The sequence below is a fragment of the Ischnura elegans genome, chromosome 12 (assembly GCF_921293095.1).
Source record: "Ischnura elegans chromosome 12, ioIscEleg1.1, whole genome shotgun sequence".
In the NCBI taxonomy this organism is placed as follows: Eukaryota; Metazoa; Arthropoda; class Insecta; order Odonata; family Coenagrionidae; genus Ischnura; species Ischnura elegans.
The window spans coordinates 7,591,834-7,612,266 of NC_060257.1; the positions used below are offsets into that span (position 1 = coordinate 7,591,834).

At 39.2% G+C, this 20,433-nt stretch overlaps 1 protein-coding gene across 1 annotated transcript in view; it reads left to right on the plus strand.

Annotated features, from left to right (window-relative positions):
* Nucleotides 1-20,433, plus strand: part of LOC124168988 — a 153,578-nt gene that overhangs the window by 126,726 nt on the left and 6,419 nt on the right. Inside the window, exons 15-21 of the mRNA XM_046547417.1 lie at nt 2,903-3,488; nt 4,816-5,017; nt 5,631-5,712; nt 6,312-6,463; nt 7,458-7,748; nt 10,143-11,873; nt 14,234-14,930. Of these exons, the coding sequence (XP_046403373.1) occupies nt 2,903-3,488; nt 4,816-5,017; nt 5,631-5,712; nt 6,312-6,463; nt 7,458-7,748; nt 10,143-11,873; nt 14,234-14,930 (3,741 nt within the window). The remainder of the gene's footprint in view (nt 1-2,902; nt 3,489-4,815; nt 5,018-5,630; nt 5,713-6,311; nt 6,464-7,457; nt 7,749-10,142; nt 11,874-14,233; nt 14,931-20,433) is intronic.

The following is a 20,433-nucleotide window of genomic DNA, read 5'->3' on the forward strand; positions in this document are numbered from 1 at the left end:
GAGGAATATTCCAGAGTATTCTCTGCTTAATTGGGACAGCATGCCACTTTATTGGGCCATGAGTCGGCGACATAGACTCTATACTCGCAACGAAATTAAAATTTTTTGTTTTCAGAATACTATTTTTTTAATTTTCCTCCTTTGATCTACTCTTATTTTTCACAAATGTTCCTATTCTTGCCCTAGTTTGAAAGCTCTTGTTGTTAGACAATCCACAAGAGGATAGGACTTTTCTTTAATAGGACTTATTGTTAGTAAAAGACATTCATTCAGCATCGCCTGAGGCTGTGAAAAACATATTTTTAACTAAATTGTTATAATTCTTAAAAATGATAATAAATTAACTAAACTCACTGATTTATTAATCAGATTAATAGTTTAATGAACTTATGTTGCATTATAAACATTCTTTAGTCTTCTTTCTATCATTTCACCGTTTGTTTATGCCCATATACAGGATAGTTCATCTAATTGGGGCAAAGTGCACAAGTCCTGATACGTCCCAATTAACCGGAATCTACTGTAATCGAAATAGTCTTTCTGGGATGCTTTTATTTCATAAAATTTATTGTAAAATTAAAAGACACACAGGAAAAAGGGGGAATTATTCATAGGATATGGTGGTAGCCCTGAACAACCAGTGTGTAGAGAAAGAGATTGTCAGCTATATTGGGTAGTTTGAGTTTATACTTGGTTAAGTGAATGTTTTAACGCTTGAAAAAAACATTTAGTTCAATTTTTTGAAAGAGCCAAGATCATCAGTCATGTTCGTGGACAACTAAAAATTGGTAAAAGTTAAATATTTTACTAATTTAAATTGAGATAATTCTTTAAGATGTGAGGTCAATGTAGTAAGGACAGCATCCTAACTTATTGTCAGTTCCAACTACATATAACTTGTAAATGGTCATGTCCGTGGACATCATATCCGTGGACGTCATGCCTGTGGATATCATGTTTGTGAACTCTGCAGCCCACGGACATGGCAGATGGTGATGGTCATGATGATAATAAACTATGACTAGTTACAGAATGTTCAATGACAAATAAAACAAACTTTCACTCATGAGGAAACGCTGTATTCCTCTTCTGCTGTGTCCGTGGACATATACATACATATATCATTTCCGTAGACAGCACCTAAGTAAAATTTAAAATAAACAATGTAAATATTACCAAAAATCTCTGCCACTTATGATATTAGATTGTATGACTGACAAACTTCAGTGACACAATTTTGGTTCTTATACGTATTAACAAAAATTATTCTTTTATTTTTAATTTTGCATGTAGATAACGTGCATTTTTTAGAGATTCACCCTGGTGAATCAGTCATTTAGACGAAATAGTAATTGGTGTTCTTTCTTCATTTCTCCATATTTTTTAAAAAGTATTTTACCAATCAAAATACGTTTCAATGGAGTATTTATGAAGCACTCTCAAAGTCTCCCCTCCTGCCTCTCCCTCTATGAAGTTTCCTCTGAAATTAACAACGAGGCCTTTCATTTCCCATTCATTCTACATCTATAAATCATATTCTGTTACTTCCTCTCCATTGTTCACCCAACATTCTACCCTCTAAAACCGTTTTCAACATCCCCTCCCCGCTAACTACTCGCTCCATCCATACCTTCTGTCTCCTCCGTATCTCATCTAGAAGCTGCCTCTCCTCACCCACCATGTCCAACATTTTGTTGTTCCTCCTCCTCTCTGTCCTTCTCAGTTCTTCTTCACACCCACATCTCAAACTCCTCCTGTCTTCTCTCATCCTCCTTCCCAAGTGTCCACGTTTCCGCACCATTAGTCACTATCCTCTTCACTAGCCTTTTCTTTGACCTCTTACAAAGCTCTTCCCTCCCCCTCTCCGTCCACTTCACCTTCTCCATTCTTCTCCACACCCAGAGCTCATATACCTCCAGTATTCTCTCATCCTCCTCCCTAAGTGTCCACATTTCCACACAGTAAAGTGCTATACACCTGGTCAGATTCTTCATTAGCCTTTTCTTTGAACTCTTGCATAATGATCCTCTCATAAGGTCCTTTCTGCTCAAGTGCCTCCTTTGCTAACACAATTTTACGTGATGTTGTTTCTGCTGTATCCATTTTCATCCAATGTGTTCTCATATAGTTAATAGCTGAATTCTCTACCTGCCCTCTCTCTGTAGTACAGAGAGAAATGACTCATTTTTCATAGGTATCAGTTGCAATTCCTGCTGTTTTTTTACTAGGGCTTCCCTGTAAGCTGTTGCTTTCAAATTTTTCTCCTTGGCCAAGATTAATCAGTTCTCCAGCTCAACTTCATGTCCTAATTGTTTGCAATTCTGCTGATTTAACATGATAACCTGGAGATGTTGTGGCAGAATGCTCTACAATGAAACTTAAATTAAGTTGATTAAAGAGTGAGATAAATATGGTGAACAAGCATTTTGATGAGGGGGTGGCTGGGTTAATGTAAAGAATGGATAGAAACTGTAAACATTTGATGATATAATAAATTGCTCCAAAATAAATGATTTTTGTGCAGTATTTGGGTTGCTAAAAAAATTATATTGCTTAAATTGGAATACATGTTGACATAAAAACAAAGAAACCAAGTTGAATCTAAACATTGGCTTTGATAATTTTTACTGAAATTCTAGAAGAAAAGTAAGTATTTCCTATAAGGCTCTGATTTTGGCATTGCTAGAGGTACTAATGGAAACTAACGTAGTTAACCCTTGACCCAAGAATAGGTTGCCAATTTATTTATCACAAAATAATTTTCTGTAAAACATATTTTTATCCAATTTAATTCCAATTATTGGAGTTAAAATTACTCAGATTCTAAAATTAATGCTGGCTTATATTAAAATTAACTAGTGGCTCGTGATGATATTGGATTTTTTTCCCACGGCATCCACAGGTGCTGGCAAATCCAACTCCATGGCGACCAGAATGGTGGCTTTTGTGGCTGCCGGTGGAACTGAGCTGACCAAACCAGCTGTCGACATTTTGGCCCCCCTGGGAGTAGCCGTTCTGGCTCCAGAGGCTACTGGCAGTGTGTTGCGCACACGAAAGAAGCACGCCCCCTACCCGCTGCGCCTGTCTCCCGGCAATGCAGCCCGTGCCTCTGCGCTCCTCGCCCTTCTCTCCCGTCTGCAGTGGACCTCTTTCAGCGCCATCTTCCTCGAGGATGGCGTCGAGTACGAGGACGCGTTCCGATTGGTCGAGAAAGAAGCGAGGGGCCGGGGACTCAAGATGGTCGCCTCGGCAGGGCTGCCCCTGACAGAACAAGGGGACGAGAGTGGCACTAGGGCGACGAGAGAGGCCCTGAGGACGGTGGAACGGCTGAGGGCAGAAGGGGTCAAGGCCGTGCTGCTATTGCTGCCTCCAAGAGAAGTGGATCTGCTGCTGACGACGGCGCGTGAGATGAGGACCAAAGGACAGATGGCGCCAGGGGGCATCACGTGGGTGGGACTTGGAGCAGAGGACGTCTTCGAGAAGCACAGGTAAGGACATGGCCATCGTCATAAATCCAAAGATTCAATGCAGCTCTTCTGCCAGGTAGTCCTTTATCACTTACATACCGTATATGTCTGAATATAGTCCCCCCTTTTTTTCCAAAAATGCCTGTGGTAAAAGTAAAGGGGGGACTACATTCAGAGGGGGACTATATTCGGAGATATACGGTAATTCTGTTAATACACAGTGAGCAGCACCTTGGAGAAAGTCCATTTCTGCCCAAGCAACTCTATTTTTTGCAAACTGCAATGATAGAATTTCAAAGTCATTGTGATCACTAATTTTGTGTTACATGATGGCGTCGTCTGCCAATAAACATATTTTACTGTTAATTCAGGAGCGCAGGTCATTTATGTGTTTAATCGTTTTAGTGCGGCGCGCCGATATATCGGCTTTTACGTTATTGTTGTTAAATTTGAGGACATTGAAATAAAAAAACATGTATCAGCAAATGGACAAAAATGTTGTGATTATTGTCCAATTTAATCTCATTAATTAAAAAAACCGCTTACGGATATCTAAAAAATTAACTATATAATGTTTATTTTTCCTAGTTGCTACATTTTATTAAAATACCCCCCGCATTTTTCGACTGCACTCCGGGATGAAGGATAGCACTAAAAGGGTTAATGTACAAAAGGGGATTGATTATGCTATCATTAGGAACACATGAAGAAACTTAAACTATAACAGAGTGAATTCCATCAAGAACTCCTTTTTGCTTACGATCACACAGAAAGTCCCATACTGGTTTACTACTCTCTTGTTTAATCCACATGACTGTAATTTGTTTGAAATAAGGGCAGCAATGTACTGTTTTTAGCCCACCACAGGTAAAATTATTATTTGAGACTGATATTTCCAGTGGCGTAACTATGGGGGGGAAGGGGGGGGAGGATGAGGGGATGTATCCCCCCCAAAGCATCAGAGAAAATTTAAAAAATCATTTAAAACTAGTCTAATTTTGATTTCCAGTGCCTGCATTTGCTTTAAGTTAAATTTTAAGTGCCGAAGTGATGTAAAATGTATTTCCAGGCATATTATTTTTCACAAATTTTCCTGAAACCTCCCATTGCTTGGGGAGGGGGCACCCCCCCCCCCCCCCAGGTATCTCATCCCTCCTAAAGTACACTGCTAGTTACGCCAGTGGATATTTCTGCTGTTGAACATCTGCGGCTTTGCTTTACTTACACACCAAGTGAATATTCTTTTCCTGCTTAGTACATAAATCCATTTTATGCCATTGTGAAAAGCCCGAATCCTAATTCTCGAATAGGAATTACAATTCAAAGTCCCTCTTTTTCTTTTGCGCAGGGATCAGGCCCAGGGTGCTCTCATACTGCGACCCAAAGTGGGCTGGGTGCAGGAATTCGAGAAGCATTTCAAGGACCTCAACGTGACGTCCAACATGCGCAACCCTTGGTTCTCTGACTTCTGGGCCAGTGTCTTCCACTGCCGAGGGGCTGCATGCCACAGCGGTCTTTACAGGAACCTCCACAGTTACCACGTGAAACAAGTGCGTCATGTGCAAAAGCTGATTTGTACCGGCTTGAGGATATTACCTCACGTAAAAATCTTTTAGAGAATGAAGAGGTTCACCTCCACAGCCATCCTTTAATTTCTTTTTTGTAGTAAAGCAACTTTGTGGTTCCGAGAGTGTTTGGCAATTCAAATAGTTTCTGACTACCTATTCAGAGCAATACTAACTCAATGAAACGTTAAAATATTTCTAATGAATGAAAGTTGAACTTTGTTTTTCCACATAAATATTTATTCGATCACGACTGCGGTTTCGACACACTGCATCATCCTCAGGCAGTTCAATTTTCATTCATTCAATTCAATTCAAGAGTTAATTTAAGTGTTAATTCAATTCAAGTTCAATTTTTGTTCATTATGAATTAATTCCACAAAGTAACACCTCAAACCATCAACTCCGTAAAAATATTTTTTTTATTAGCATTACATTTAGAAAGATTGTAGAGTTAAATAATATTTGAACCACATTTTAAGAATATCTGTTGTGGAAAGCTTTGAAATGCCTTCCAAATTTATTCAATGCCACTTTACTTTTAGGTTGTAAGATTTATATATTTGAACTCATAACAATGTTTATCTTGTCTTTACAGAATCCATATGTGGTAAACACTATCAATGCTGTCTTCTCAATTGCACATGCTTTGGAGTCTGTTCATAGGGAACTATGCCCAGGTATGTATGAGTGTCAGAGGAGAGATAGAAGTTTGAAAATTTAAGTGCCTGTATGTAGGGTATTTGGGCATATTGGCTGCAACAAAATGTCACAGACTGACTGATCTGAGATGCGGTCACTTTAGCATTACATATATGTATATACCATTTGTCAGTTTATCACAATAACTGGACTCATTACAATGAATCTATACAGCTGTAAGAAGAATGTTAAGATTATAACCTAAAGCATAGGTATTGCTTCAGTAACATTGACATGAAGTCAAATTGTTTTAAGGTTCTCAATAGGCCATCAAGCAATTATCAAAAATGCTGTGAAATATTTAAAGATTTTTTTGCTAATGTCAGCACAATTTTATAAAAAAACTCAAAATAGTATGCATAAGTATTTTGTACATTTATATGATGCATGCAGTATTGCATACAGTTTTATGCAAAGTATTATTATTATTAAAGTATGTATATCTATTATTTTTTGAGAGTTCCACTTTCCGTTTTGGAGGTAGAGTGCCCCCTTTCAGAATTCTTTGGTTAAATTGGAGCATGAGTGCGTAGCATGGCATTATTACATATTATGAAACTGCCTTTATGTTGGGCAGATCACTTGGCAGGGCTGTGCAGGGCGATGAAGGACGTGGGTAGAGTGAAGAGGAGGCTGTTTGAAGTCGCTCCCAAGATGGCGTTTGTGGGCGCTGGACTCAACGGCATTGCCTTCACTCAGAGCGGAGAGAACTCACACGCTGCCATGGAGGTAAGACATGGTTTTTACCACTAGCGAAGGTAATCTGAGAGACTGAGGCTTATCCTTAATCATTTCAGTAAAACAATTATCAAAGTATACATTAAAAAGAGGACATTTGTATGTATGAGATCAATAGACTCCATTACTATAGTATACTATACTGATATATTATATATTGATATATTATATTATTATATAATGTATTATACTGATTTTTGCCCAACAGACACTAAATTAGAAACAATCAATTTGCAAGGGTATGAGGCAGGTCAAAGAAAAGAAAATCAAATTGCTGTTCACAATGATATTCCTTAACTCTAAAGAAACACTTTTTCAGTTGGCATGATGAGGCAGGCTTTGTAAAACTGTTAATTTTTCAATGCTGTTTATAGTGGCTGGTAAGTTATTACACAGTTTTGTGCACATAGAATGTGAACTATTTGATTAAAGGGCTAAGTTTCTTGAATCCTCATGATTGTCTTTGCTTCTCCTGGTTTTATATGAGTGTTCACTAATGCATAATGCTGAGGTCAACCTTTTGGCTTTTCGAAAAAGGCTATTTGGGCTTCCAGCCGGGTGGTCTCCCTTCATTCAGCCTGCAAATAGCCTTTTTCAAATATATTCGCCGGGAAAGCATCAAATTTTACTCTTGGCTTTTATCTGCATGTCTTCAAAATTTCACGCATTACACTGGCTCATGTAATAGGTGCAGGATGCTTTAGAACTTTGCATATTGAAATTCATAATCTGGTAACAAATGAAATTTGCATTTGCAGTAAGAAGGAAATTTTGTTTGGTTTAAAAAATATCATCATTTCAGTGAATTAATAATTGAATGCTTTGAGATATTTTTTATCAACTCTTATTTATGAGGTGCACTCTTGTACCTTATGCATAAAATGCATCAAATAAATTCTAAAATTTGGCAAAATAACACCTGAATAGTGTGTGCATTAAACTTGATGACTGTAAGGTCCATCTGAGCGTGTTTTTTGCATTGCAGATATTGAACGTGCGGCAAGTTGGCAGTGCCGTGTGGGGTATTGTTTCCATTGGTTCGATATCGCCCCCTGAAATGACTTCATCAATGGCTGGGAGCAGAGAAGACTCGGGCAACGACCTGGTTCATCTCGACGTGTCAAAGGCAAAGGCGTACGAGATGGAGAACTCAAAGACAAAGGAAATCCCCATCACGGAGGTGATGTCGCAGTGCGCCTCTTGCGATGGGCAGGACGGCCAATGGGACGACGGCATCGGCAAGCACACGATGGCGCACAAGCAGAACTTCATGGAGGTGAGAAAGACAGTGAGCGCATTCAGGCAGACTGAGAGTGCTCAGGGCTCAAACGCAACAGCCGTACAATATCCCCCTCAATCAGCATCACTCATCAACAATCCTAAGATTGGTTTAACGCAGCTATCCACTCAATTCTCCTATCAGCTACTCTTTTTATGCATGCATATTTCTTCTCTTTCATACTCTTCCTAAACTGTTCCTTATATTTTATTCGATGTCTTACTTTTCCGTTAACCCTTTCCTGCCGGCACCTACAATAGAAAAATGTTTTTGTGCTTCAAGTAGCATAAGAATATTTTCAACCTCTCTGTATGGAGCTCTTTTTTGGGGGTGAGTTGCCTGGGTATTTTTGTACCTCAGATTTCGTCCCTTACCTTAGCCACTGGACTACACCCTCTAACCCCATCTTAGCACGAATCCACGGTCAACTTATTGCGTTACCAGTGTTTTTTTCAACCAAACATTGTACAAAGTTGATTGAAATGATTTGCTCTTCTAAAAGAATTACTAACATTTTTTTAAGCATTTTTTGTCTCAGGCTGGGCCTGAATGGATCCTACAATAGGGTAGTTTCCTTCATTAAAGAAAACGAATGGCATTGATTGCGATTCATTATCCACCATTAGTGTATTCATAATATACAAATTACATATTTGGTTTTAGAAATACCGGTTTAGACGAATGGCAAGGGTCAATTTTATCCTCATTTGAAAAAGGCCAGATTGGCACCCATGCGATTCCACTCCGCATGACGTCACAGGGACCTAGTTTCTATACGAGTAGATAGGAGTTTTACATCGTCTGACATTACCAATGCATGCATGAGGCGCAGAGCTCAGGGAAACATCTCTTAATAATCACCTATTAAAACTGCCTAAGGTCGGAAAGTTTCCTTCGTTTGATAGGGTATTAATAATCCTTATTTAAGCCAAGCGCTACCTGCTAGCAGGAGTATCCTACTAGCATCCTGCATCGCAGCGGCACACACATCCTTGCCCCAAGGTCACCTCACACGGTGATAGAGGGAACCAAAATGACGTCATGCAGGGTTTTCCCAGCATTCATACTTAGCCGTGGCATTTATGCACGCTTGAAAATTTTCACTTTTCATTTAATCGCGAAAAATAGATATCGCCATTTAAAAATCTAAAAGCGTGAAACACGTACTCCAGGAGTAATAATCTTTCGATTTAGACAATAAAAAAATAATAGGAAACCACCCTATTGCTAACTCAGTGGTCACTTCCCTTCCCTCGCATCGGCCAGTGCCGACGTCTGGTCGTCTGTGTTGAAAAATCCGCGACAGCTATACCCGACGTCAGGTGTTATGCACATGAAAATGCCCGTCGGCTCCACCTGACGTCCAGTGTGAAAGGGTTAAAACCATCTACTTGTCCCCTAATGATGACCTTCATCAGGCCATCATCTATCTTAAGATATGGCCTACAAGGCTGTTCTGTCTTCTTATTAAGGTTTTGATAAGGTTTCTCCTCTCACCTTCTCTCCTTATGACTTCCTCATTACTAACTTGATTGATTTGATCCTCATTGTTATTCTGTAGCACCACATTTCGAAAGCCTCAACTCCAGATTTCTCTGTTGCTGTCATTATCCATGCTTCACATCTGTAGAGAAGCATATTCCGAGTATAAGTTCTGTTAAATATTTTCCTTCTATGCTCAAATTTCCCGCTATAAGTGGATTATTGTTTTGATGGAATGCTCTCTTACCCTGGCCTATTCTGAAAGTGACTGCTAAATGCGGCCCCTGACTGTGACCATTATTTTGCAGCTCAGTATGACCACTCAGTCATTTCTCTGGGTGGTCTTTCCGGCCTCTACTCGTCTGAGCACTCATCTCTGATTGACAGGATCTTAAGTATTAGTTTTAGGCGGCGAATAGTGAGTTACTATACAGAGTGGAGAAAAATATGCCAAAAAATTATAACCCTGGATAGCTGATGCCATTATGAACCAAATCAACTATGTAGTAATGTTTGATGCATATGTAGATGTATATGTTTGTGTAGATTGAAAATGCACCATTTTGAAAATACAGAAACTTTGATCCAAGCCCTCTGATTGGCCGTAAGGTTTGCCTTGTTGCAGGATGCTCTCAATAATTCATGACTTAAAATGCTTTGCCTCTGGATTTGACCATTTTGCCTATTTTTTTTGCTTGAAAATTTTGTTTGCATGATGCTGAAAGTTAATTTGCCATAAGCAATGAAATATGAAATGAATAATAAATAATAATGAAAAGAAACTAAATAAAAAAATTAAGTTTCAGAGGTCAGGTGCCTCTGTTCTAGTGGTCTCCTCAGCAGATGTGTCACGGGTGGTCGCCTCAAGGGAAAATTTCCTTCCTGCTAAGATTGTCTGTCTATTTGCAGGTGGTGTCCAACCGCAGGTTCTCCATCCTGGCCTTCCTGCCAATCCACAAAGAGGGTGCCAACTACCTCCACTGTGGCACTTTCAAGTCCCTGGCCATCTACAAGACGGCCGCTGCCTTCAGCTTCGCCCTGGAGAGGATCAACAAGAACACGAGCATCCTGCCGGGAATCAAACTTGGAGCCCTTTTGTGGGACTACTGTTCGCAGCCGGCTCGCGCCCACGACCGCCTCTTTGCCTTCCTGTCGCGCAACTCGGAGGCAGTGGCGACGCCAGAGTCTGCACTCGCCTCCCTCATCATAGGTGCACAGACGGCTGACACCCTGGCACCACTACTGCAGGCCCAGGGTATTCCCGAGATAGTTGGATACGCCGACCAGGAGACTGCGGTCGAGGGAACAACCAACACCGATGAGTCAGCAAGCAGTAATGCCTTCCGTCTCTCAGTCGATGAGACGGGAGAAGTGGATGCTTTGATCGGGGTGATGCAGAAGCTCGACTGGGAATATGTTGCTTTGGTGCACAGCACCACCGCCAGGGGAGAGAGGCTGGCGAAAGCGATGAAGGCGAAAGCTATGGAGGGTGAGATTTGCATCGGAGCGACCCATTCAGTCTCGAAAGGCGATGAGGAGATTGCGAGGGCCGTGCAGATGCTGAAACAGCTTCCACAGTCTGCAACAGTGGTGACCTTGCTGCTGGACACCCCAGAAGAGACCAAAGCCTTGTTGGACATGGTCGGAAAGCAGGGAGGGCTAAGGGAGAGGTTCTTGTTCCTCGGAGGGCGTGGGTGGGGTTTGGGCAAGGGATCGGAGCAGATATCGGCCGGGTCGATCGTGGTCGGGGAAGAGGAATGGGAAGTTCCCGGATTCGAGGAGTACTTCCAGTCCCTTCTAATGTCCAACCTAACATCTCGCAATCCTTTCGCCGCCCCTCTACCTCGTGCGTGGACAATGGAAGCTCAGACGGCCCTCTCCGACTGCGTGGACGCTTCGTGCTCAGGTCTAGACCCAATCGGAGGACCAGGGCACTCCTCTTTGTACCTTGCCACTGTGAAGGCTGTCTCCACAATTGCTACCACACTCCACAGGTTCCTTGAGAAGGACTGCCCTCACCGATTCGACACAAATTCTATATCTTCGTGTGGCCATCGTGCCAGGGAGAGGCTGGCGGAAGAAATGCGCTCTGCCCTGGAAGAGGACGGCTTGGGACAATTGGTGGTGTGGAACGTTCAGGGTGGCGAGATGGTCAAGGTGGGTCGCTGGCGACCCAGCAAAGGGCTAGACCTTGACGCGGACCGGTTGAGGTTCCGGCACGGAAGTCGGTTGGCTCCATCTGCACAATGCAGCTCCGGAACTTGCGTTCGTGTGTGTGCAGGACAGATGCCGCAGTTTGCGGCCAAGGCTTCGACCCTGCCAGTGCGACCGCAGCCCCTTGAGGGTGCAGGTACTCTGGAAGGCGTGGTGTGCAGTGCCCTCACCGTGTTTGGTCTCCTCATGGCACTGGTGGCATTTGCTTTGCAGTGCACGGGGCACAGGTGCTCCGAGGGATCACGTCTCATTCGCCAATCCACGACTCCTTCATTTCCGCTCAACTTCGTCGTGTTGATTGGAATCATTGTGCTCTTCGGGTCCAACTTTGCATTCATCTTGTCACCAACTGAAGTCATCTGCAGCACAAGAAGGTCCCTGCCTGGTATTGCGTATTCCATCATTTTCTCGGGACTCCTTGTCGAGGTAAACAGTTTCCAATTTTCCTTTTAAATAAATGGTTGATTCTCAAATGTGAAACGTGAGCAAAGGGCATCGAATGATTTTCAAGCTGGTCATCGCTTGTAGACGATTGCTATTTACAGATCTGTTTTTGGTTATCTAGCATTCATTAAATTGAAGGACAGTGTTTATGTTTTCTTAAAAAAACTTGTCAATTCCTGCCATTGGCACCAAAACAGTGGCATATTAAGGCTACTCAGTTCCTGGGGCTAACTAGATGACAGCACCAATAGGTTCAATGAGTTTCAAGGTTCAAATTCGGCTCCTTCAATTATGGCCACACTATTGGTACACCAGTGCATCAAAAGTCAAAATTACCAAAAGCAATATTCTTTCATATTTAACTTAAAAATTTTGAATACATGTAATTGTTTCAAATCTGCCTCAAAAAATTCAGGCAATTATGATTTTACTTGAGATATGGTCCAAATTTTGCCTGAAACTTGGATTTTTGCCAGCCTCAGCGGCGGCAGGGTAAAGTCCTAGCCTGCCAAACCAAAGGTTGAGGGTTCAAGTCCTATCAGGGTATGTTACCCCTATCTAAGGGCATGGGGGTTATGGAAATTCATGAGCATTCCTAGCTATTCATAAAAAATCCTCAGTGCAATAGGCCTCTCTGTGCTGTTTTCGTGGACGATGGAGACAAATAAAAAAAATGAATTTTAACAGAACAAAATAAATTTCGTGCAATCATCTCTTCATTGCTATTTGAAAAAATGTGTTGCCTCACTCCATTAATGTCTGCTCACAACAACTTCACTTTACTTGGCGTAATTATGGAGATGAACACTTGAGAATAATGACGACTGGTTCTCAATAACAGCTTAAAATAGGTGCAATTCAACTAAAAATGATCATTAGTTGAAAGAAAGATAAAATTGAAACTTCACAGAAGTAATGAAAATAATAAAACCTATCAACATCCAAATTCACTATCTTAAGTTCTTTTAAACCGATTTCACCATTCGCATTGGGTCTGAGCTTTGATTGGTGGAACATTTCACTTGTAAGCCTAAGTGATATTAACTCAAGTTACGCCATATGAAGTTGTGGTGAACAGAGCATTTTAAGTGTTTCATTGTGATCTATGCTGCCCTATTTTCTCAGGGATATTTGTATTTAACCTTAACACATTCAGTGCCCAGCACGTCAATTGACGTGGTCCTGTCCAAGCCGAGATACGGAGCATGTCAATTGATGTGCTCTGACTGTCGGACCTGTATTATATGTAATGTACTTTAGCATGTGAATTCTGTATAATTAGGTTTTTTTTTTTGCTATATTATATATCCACTAGTGCTTTTATTTCGCTGTATTTTACCATTATTTTGCTTCATTATGCTTAATAATCCGCCACTGATCTGTTGGCATAAAATCGAAAAGTGAAAGGCTACATATGTATGCATATGTATGCTATATAGAGCGTGCTAAAACAAACAGCTACTATGAGTATAAAGGGTTCTATGCCACCTATTGGCACGGAGAAGTGAAAAAACACTTGCGCTGAGCCTGCCAGATCCATTGAGCCCGATGGAAGGTTAAAGCTTAACAGTGTGGTTATAAAGTATAATTCCGATTAATCTAAGTGTGATGGGCATTGTTTATGTTAATTTTTATTCTTAATCAATAATATTAGAGACTGATCAACAATCGTTGCTCTCAACAATCAAATCAAATATCCTCCTGGAATACATAGATGCAACTGGCAGAAAGCAGATATGTATTCGTGTTTTTGACCCTGTTACAACAATTTTAAAAATCTGAAAAAAATTGGGATTATACTTTCAAATAGGGGTAACAACATATATTTTTTTCGGCATGTCTATTGCTTCCTAAAACTTTTAATTTAATTTTGAAATTTTCAAACTTATGTAAAAGTTTAGTTTTCGGTTCAAAAATTTTGAAAAAATTTAGAATGGTAGACCATAATAGTGTACACAATTTAAAATCAAGAAAACGATTATATAAAAATAAAAACTGGAGATATGGTTAAAAAACTAAAAATCGTGTTTCAATTTTGTCTGGCGTTATTTTCCATTGTTGAGGCCTGAAACTTTGGGTAAACACATAATTTTGGATGCACTTTAAGTGTAAATTTTTTATTTCTCAAAATATCAGGGGGCACTTTTCACCATCTTAACCTGCTAGACCCTTTAAAAAAACTTTGGGCGCTAATGGGTTAAAATACCTCAGGAGTTTGAAAGGGATTGGGCCACTTTGTTATTCAATTTGCACAATATGAGAGCATTTTAGCACGAAATAAATGTGGCAAATGAATCGTATAGAATACTGTTGACTTATGACGTTGATGATGGCATTTGCAGGTGGTGGACAGGTGGCGGAGGGACAAATCCCTCAAGAAGAACGGCGGCTCGTGCCATCCTTTCGGCCTCCTCACCTCCACGCTCACCCTCGTCCTCGTGCAGGCCTTCCTCGTCACCGGCTGGCTCCTCCTCGTCCCTTCCTCCGTCCAGCCCATCGACTCCTCCGAAGCCTCCACGGCCAGCAAAGAGCAAAGAGACGGTGAGGCCCCGCTCTCCGAGAGGCCCTTGTGGCGATGCGCACCCAGCGCAACCTTCGAGGCTCACCTCCTCATCTCCATGACGTACGATGCCCTCCTGCTGTTCGCAACAATGGTGCTGGCGCTGGTGGTGCGGAGGCAGGGACGTCGTCAGGAGGTGTTCATGGGCGCGGGGAAGAAGAAGGAGAGGCGCAAGAGCGCAGGGGCCGTCGTTGAGGGCGAGATCGTCGCCTGCTGCATGGCCACGTGGGTTGCGTGGCTTGCGGGCATAGCTGCGCTCCTCCTCTTGCCCACGCAACGCAGGGACCTCGTCATCGTGGCGATGGACCTCGTGACGGGGGTCGTTGCGTTGTGTGCACTCTACGCAAGGGACACGTACTCGGCCGGGCGCAAGAAACACAAAGAGGAGGCGGTCGGGATCACGTCCATTCCGGGACTGAATGGTCGCTTTCCATACCCGCAACCCATATTCTCGATATCGCACTTCAAAGCCCAACACGGTGAGTACTGAACAAAGACCTAGGGGCAAGGCCCTAAACACATTGTCACGCTGATTCCAATGCAATCACCAAACGCTGGGCCCAGCAGGACAGTTGGCTATTTTTGTCCAAATCCTACAGTGGGTGTTCAACCAAACTCCATGAGGCACACTTTGTATTTTGTGGCTATCAACGAAACTTGTGAGGTGCCCTTCATCAAAGTCTGGCCTTGTGTATTTCATATTATACGTGCACATTCAGGAGTTGTTATGTGCTTTACATCACATTGTAGTTCTATTTGAGAAACCAAATTTGAGCTGCTGTATCCTGGTGTGATACTTGAGGTGCAAGCACTAGGTTGCACTTTATGAGGCATAGGTTGTATTTCTTGAATATCATTATTAGCAAATGTGAACAAGCTACCTTCATTAAATTCCACAGAACCGTTTAGGAATACAGTTCTCAGTTATAAAATTCACATTGAACTCATTGTATGTATGTAGGTACTGTAAAAACAATGATTCACCGGCACTCAATTAATAGTAGTTTCTCTGTTAATAATCAGTGGATATGCCTTGTGAATAGATGTTACTCAGTGCAGCGTATTTTATGCAGCATTTAAATGTGATTCTAAATTATCAGAAATTGTTTTCTGTAATGATCTTGGGAAATGTGATGAGAATAACTTGTTCCCATTTGATAATGATGACAAAAGCAAGAACTGCAAATTACCTATTCTGCAAAGTGTCCGGTGTCACGCCCCATGCAGAGGTGGGCATTTGTTGGTGTAACTCGTAGCTCACCAGAATGGGTAACCAAGTGTATCTAGGTTTGAATTCCAGTCAAGTGATTTTTTTTCAAAGCTATTATTCCTTCCTTTGGTGTTCATTCACGCAAATATTGTTGTCCCCTTTTATTCCAACTCAACAGCTACCAATCTCATGAGATTAACAACTATGCACGTAAACTTACCCACCTACCAAAAGAACGTAAATGCATACCCTGGGAGAACAGCTTGTTCAAAAAGAGATCAAATAGATATTTTAAAAAAAACCTCTTGGTCCTAGGTCAATACTACCTATTTCCTTTCCTCTACCATGTCTCAATCACGACCTCTTCTGATTGGTCAAAAAGAGGTAAAAAAGAAATCATTTAGATGGTCAAAAAGAAAACCTCTCGATCCGTGGTCAATAATACCTATTTCCTTCCTTCGCCATTTTTCCAATCTCAACCTCTTGTGGATGGTGATGAAGATGGCATTTTGATGGTTAGAATATTGAGTAAAATGCATAAAATATATAAATATACGTAATTATGATACGTAAAAGGATTTGACAATGATTTTGACGATATTATGAAAAAAGAATTTATTATTACAATTAGAATTTAGCTGTAAATTAATTAGAAAGAAGAGATTTAATTAAGCTAAGGTGCTGTCAGAAAATCTTACTCGCGTGGAATCCCGAGAAAAGTTTAAATATTCTGTTCGCCAGGAAAGTGTAAAATCTTGTTCATTGATGGTTACTAAGCTCATTGTTATCTATCAATTTTGATCAAGTAAATAATAATAAATTTAAAAAAATAATAAATTGCTGATGTCTGCTCTTTCATTACAACTTTTTTGTTTTTCAAGTATAAATCATTTGTTTAAATAATCTTTTTTAAAATTGCTTTCATGATCTAAAATATTGGTATTTTTGAAGTCCAATTAACAATCATACTTTCAGAGAATAGACATATTCTAGATATCTGGTATAGATATTTAAAGAACAAGTTTTTGTAACTTTAAATTGCTTTTATGAACATTTGCCAGAAAAGTTGTCTTTGCATTTTTGGTGCGAGTGTGTACAATGACTTCATCTATCCATCCACCTTCAAAGGAATCAGGTATTATTGAACTGGGTTCAAGATGTTTTATTGGCCAAATAAATAACGTCTTTTTGACCAATCAGAAGATGTCACGTTTAGGTCATGAAGTAGGGAAGAAGATAGGTATTTTTGACCTTGGATCGTAAGGTTTTTTTTGACCATCCAAATGATGTCTTTTTGGTCCCTTTTTGACGTTGGTGTTCTGCTTCCGTAGCGGCAGTGGCGAACAGTATCTGATTTTGAAAAAACTTTGTATCTTAGACCCTGATATAATTTGGCAACTTTCACGCTCAGTGCAAACTTATAGGGAATATCAGTGTTCTCCCTTAGTATTAGAGAGAGGTTTGCAGAGGAAAAAATTTGGCATGCGATATGTTATGTTTAAAGTATACCGGGACTAGCCACGGTGATAAAATTTCCAAAGGAACATGGTTAAAATGTTGATGAGACTAATGTATTCATCTCAGGGGTTGAAATTTGGATGTAATATGAAAAATATCATGTGTGTATTACAGGAGGAATTTCAGTGCTGAGAGAGCAATACCTCAAGAGTTATAGTCGATAATTTCCTAATATGCATACCTATCTTTCGCACGATATGTTATGATTAGTGCCAAACTAAAATGCCTCATGAGTTAGAAATGAATAGGGCCATTCTGTCAATCATCTGACTCAAAATGAGAACATTTTAGCTTGAAAGAAAATGGAACGAATTATGCGAAGCAAAAGCTCTATTTCATCAGTAATATGCAACCTATTTATATTTTAGAGTATTTATTGTAGTTACCTGAATTAATGTGTACATACATGCGTATATGAAAATAAAAGTTAATGAATGTGTAAAAATAAAGACGAAATGTAAAAAGTTCACCAAAATAATCTCCCTTACTCCCCAATTAGAAAGCCAGTTCTCTGCTTCGTCTAGTTATACAATAGTCGCTAGTGGACTGCAAATATGTAATAACATTCATGTTTTGTAATGCCGTACAATTATTATTTCATCCACTGTAAATTATGAATTTCATGCAGAGAAAAGTCATAAATTAAGTAAAAGAAATAGTTGAAATATAAATGCATAAAACATTTCACTCATTCTCATCAGAAAGGTTATTTTCGTGTGCTTACAACTACTCAAATTTAATGCATTGACTCAGAATAATAAATTCTTGTAGATCATATAATTTACATGTAAATAAAACGCAGTTGTGTAGTTGGAGCTTTCACACCATTACTGGGGTAGCCTGCCGAACAAAAACAGGCTTAGTGTAAAAGAAGCTGCTGATAATATACATAATGATCAATGAATTTGATCAGTAAAAACTAATCATTCTAAGTTATTCAACACATAGATGTGTATTTTCTGGGCATCATAAAGATTTTATCAAATCAAAATAAATATCAGTTTTTATGGTACTCGAAGATCAGTTGAATTTACTTATGTACAGTGTATACTAAAATTAAAAACATAATTACATGTATATTAAATATTCTGCTCAGGATTTGATATTAAGCCTAAGTTTTAACATCTACACAGATTAGTGCATAAGGTTGAAGTGTTTTTGATGCAGACATTTTAAAAAGTAGCACTTCGGATACCTAAATATTTGATACATAAATGTGTAATTGGGACCTAATATTATTCTGTAACTTTGGTTTTCTTTCCTGCTTAAAATTGTTTTTGATAATATTAAGTGAGTTTTTTGGTGAATCTGAAGGAAAGAACTTTAATTTTGACTGGCAAAGAAAGTACTAAGTGTGTTGTGAACTGTGGTAAATTTGGCCAGAAAATCATGCATCGATCATTGCTGTAGACATTTGTGATCCCACTAAGGTGAATGGTTTTCCCTGTCATCATAACAATCATGTCTTAATTCTTTATTTTTACTATAGCAAACAGTGGTGCAGAGGTGATTATACACTGTTAAACCTGTGAACTGCCTCTGAATTGCCTATTAATGTGATCTCATTTACTTATTTATTTGTTAAAATTTCTTCTAGACCTGTGTCTTCTTTTTTCTGTCTCTTATATTATATCCATTGCATGACTTTGTACGACAAAAGTTACCTATTAACCAACTTAAAACGTAACCTATACAGAAAATTTTTAAGGTGATTAAGTGAGCTTGACGTTCAAAATTTCAAGCTACAATTGACATTAGCATGACTTCATTTTGTCATCAACTGACGTCAGCTAGACTATAAATTGTTGACAGCTGTTTGAATATTGGCTGACTCTTTTAATTATGCCCAATCAGTGAACACGGACACTCTTTCATATTGCTGACAGACTGACATAAACTGACATCAGTAGACTTGAAAATTGCTCATAAGGGGAGAAAAGGACCAAAAGTAGATCAGCCGTATATTTATAGCCTCTGCACATTGTGAACACATCTTGCATTAAAATGATTTACATACTTGTCTTTAAAAAATTGGAAGTTTGAAATGAACAAGATCATTATTAATATGATTAATGTGTAACTCTTGTATTATATGCTTAGAACTGAGATTTTTTAAAACTTCAATCGAAATATTTAGACTCTCATAATTTTTTCATGCTTAGTTTTCATTCTTCTTCTTGCTGGGAAATAATTAACTCTATATTTTGAAATACTTCATATAAATGTGAGTTGGTGCTACTCCAAATATAATTTATTTTTTGGTTTACATTGGCTCCTTAATTGGATCAAGTTTGCCAGTGCTGACTTTCAGCTTTGAGGGATTTATCAAAATATATAAAAATCCATCACTTTGGAAAATTTAGCAATTGACTCTTAAGACATATGGCTGGACAAAATATCCATAATTACACCCTTCCTAATAATGACTGAGAAAATTATATGATATGTAATGTCAATGAGTTTGTCTGTAGAATATTAAGAAACTTAAAATTTTTTAATGCAAAATTCAATGTTTAATAAGGCATGGTTGTAATGTACTATATAAAAAGAAAACAAATGATTATTAAAAATGGGAGGTCCACTATGTACATTCACAAAATCAAATAATCACCATTTCATTACATCACACATCTACAAATTTGTACATATGTAATTGATACATGTTTGAAAATTATGTATATTCATGTGAAAATAAAAATGTCAGCAGTTTAATTTTTCAATAAAATTAACTGGTAAAGGAAATAATGCTTCTTCTTTAATTCTGTCCTTCTTTAAAAGTAATTCTTCCTTTCTCTAGAAAAAAATATTTGCATGCAACATCAACATTTTAGAAACAACACCATGAATTACAACAATTGTTCCTCATATGTTAACCAAATATGGCCGCCTGCTACTAAGGGATATACTTATGCCTCAAATTATTACAAGAAAATAAAAATTCGAGCTGGATTGCCAGAGGTGGTGTTGAGTTACTACAATACTAATTTAAAACGGTGATTTAATCACTCTAGGTATACTCTAACATTGAAATACCATGAATGAGGTGCGTAGCCAGAGATATGATTCGGGGAAGCTTTGGTTGTATGTTGGATGCAGTGGCGGATACAGAGAAAACTCAAGGGTGGGGGGTGTAAAAGATATCTTCAGTTACCTTTACTTTTATCGCAATAAAAAATTATCAAGTCACATGCAGAGCTTCAGAAATTTTTAATTAAAGTGCTTACACACACTATCAAGACAATGCCATCTTATGA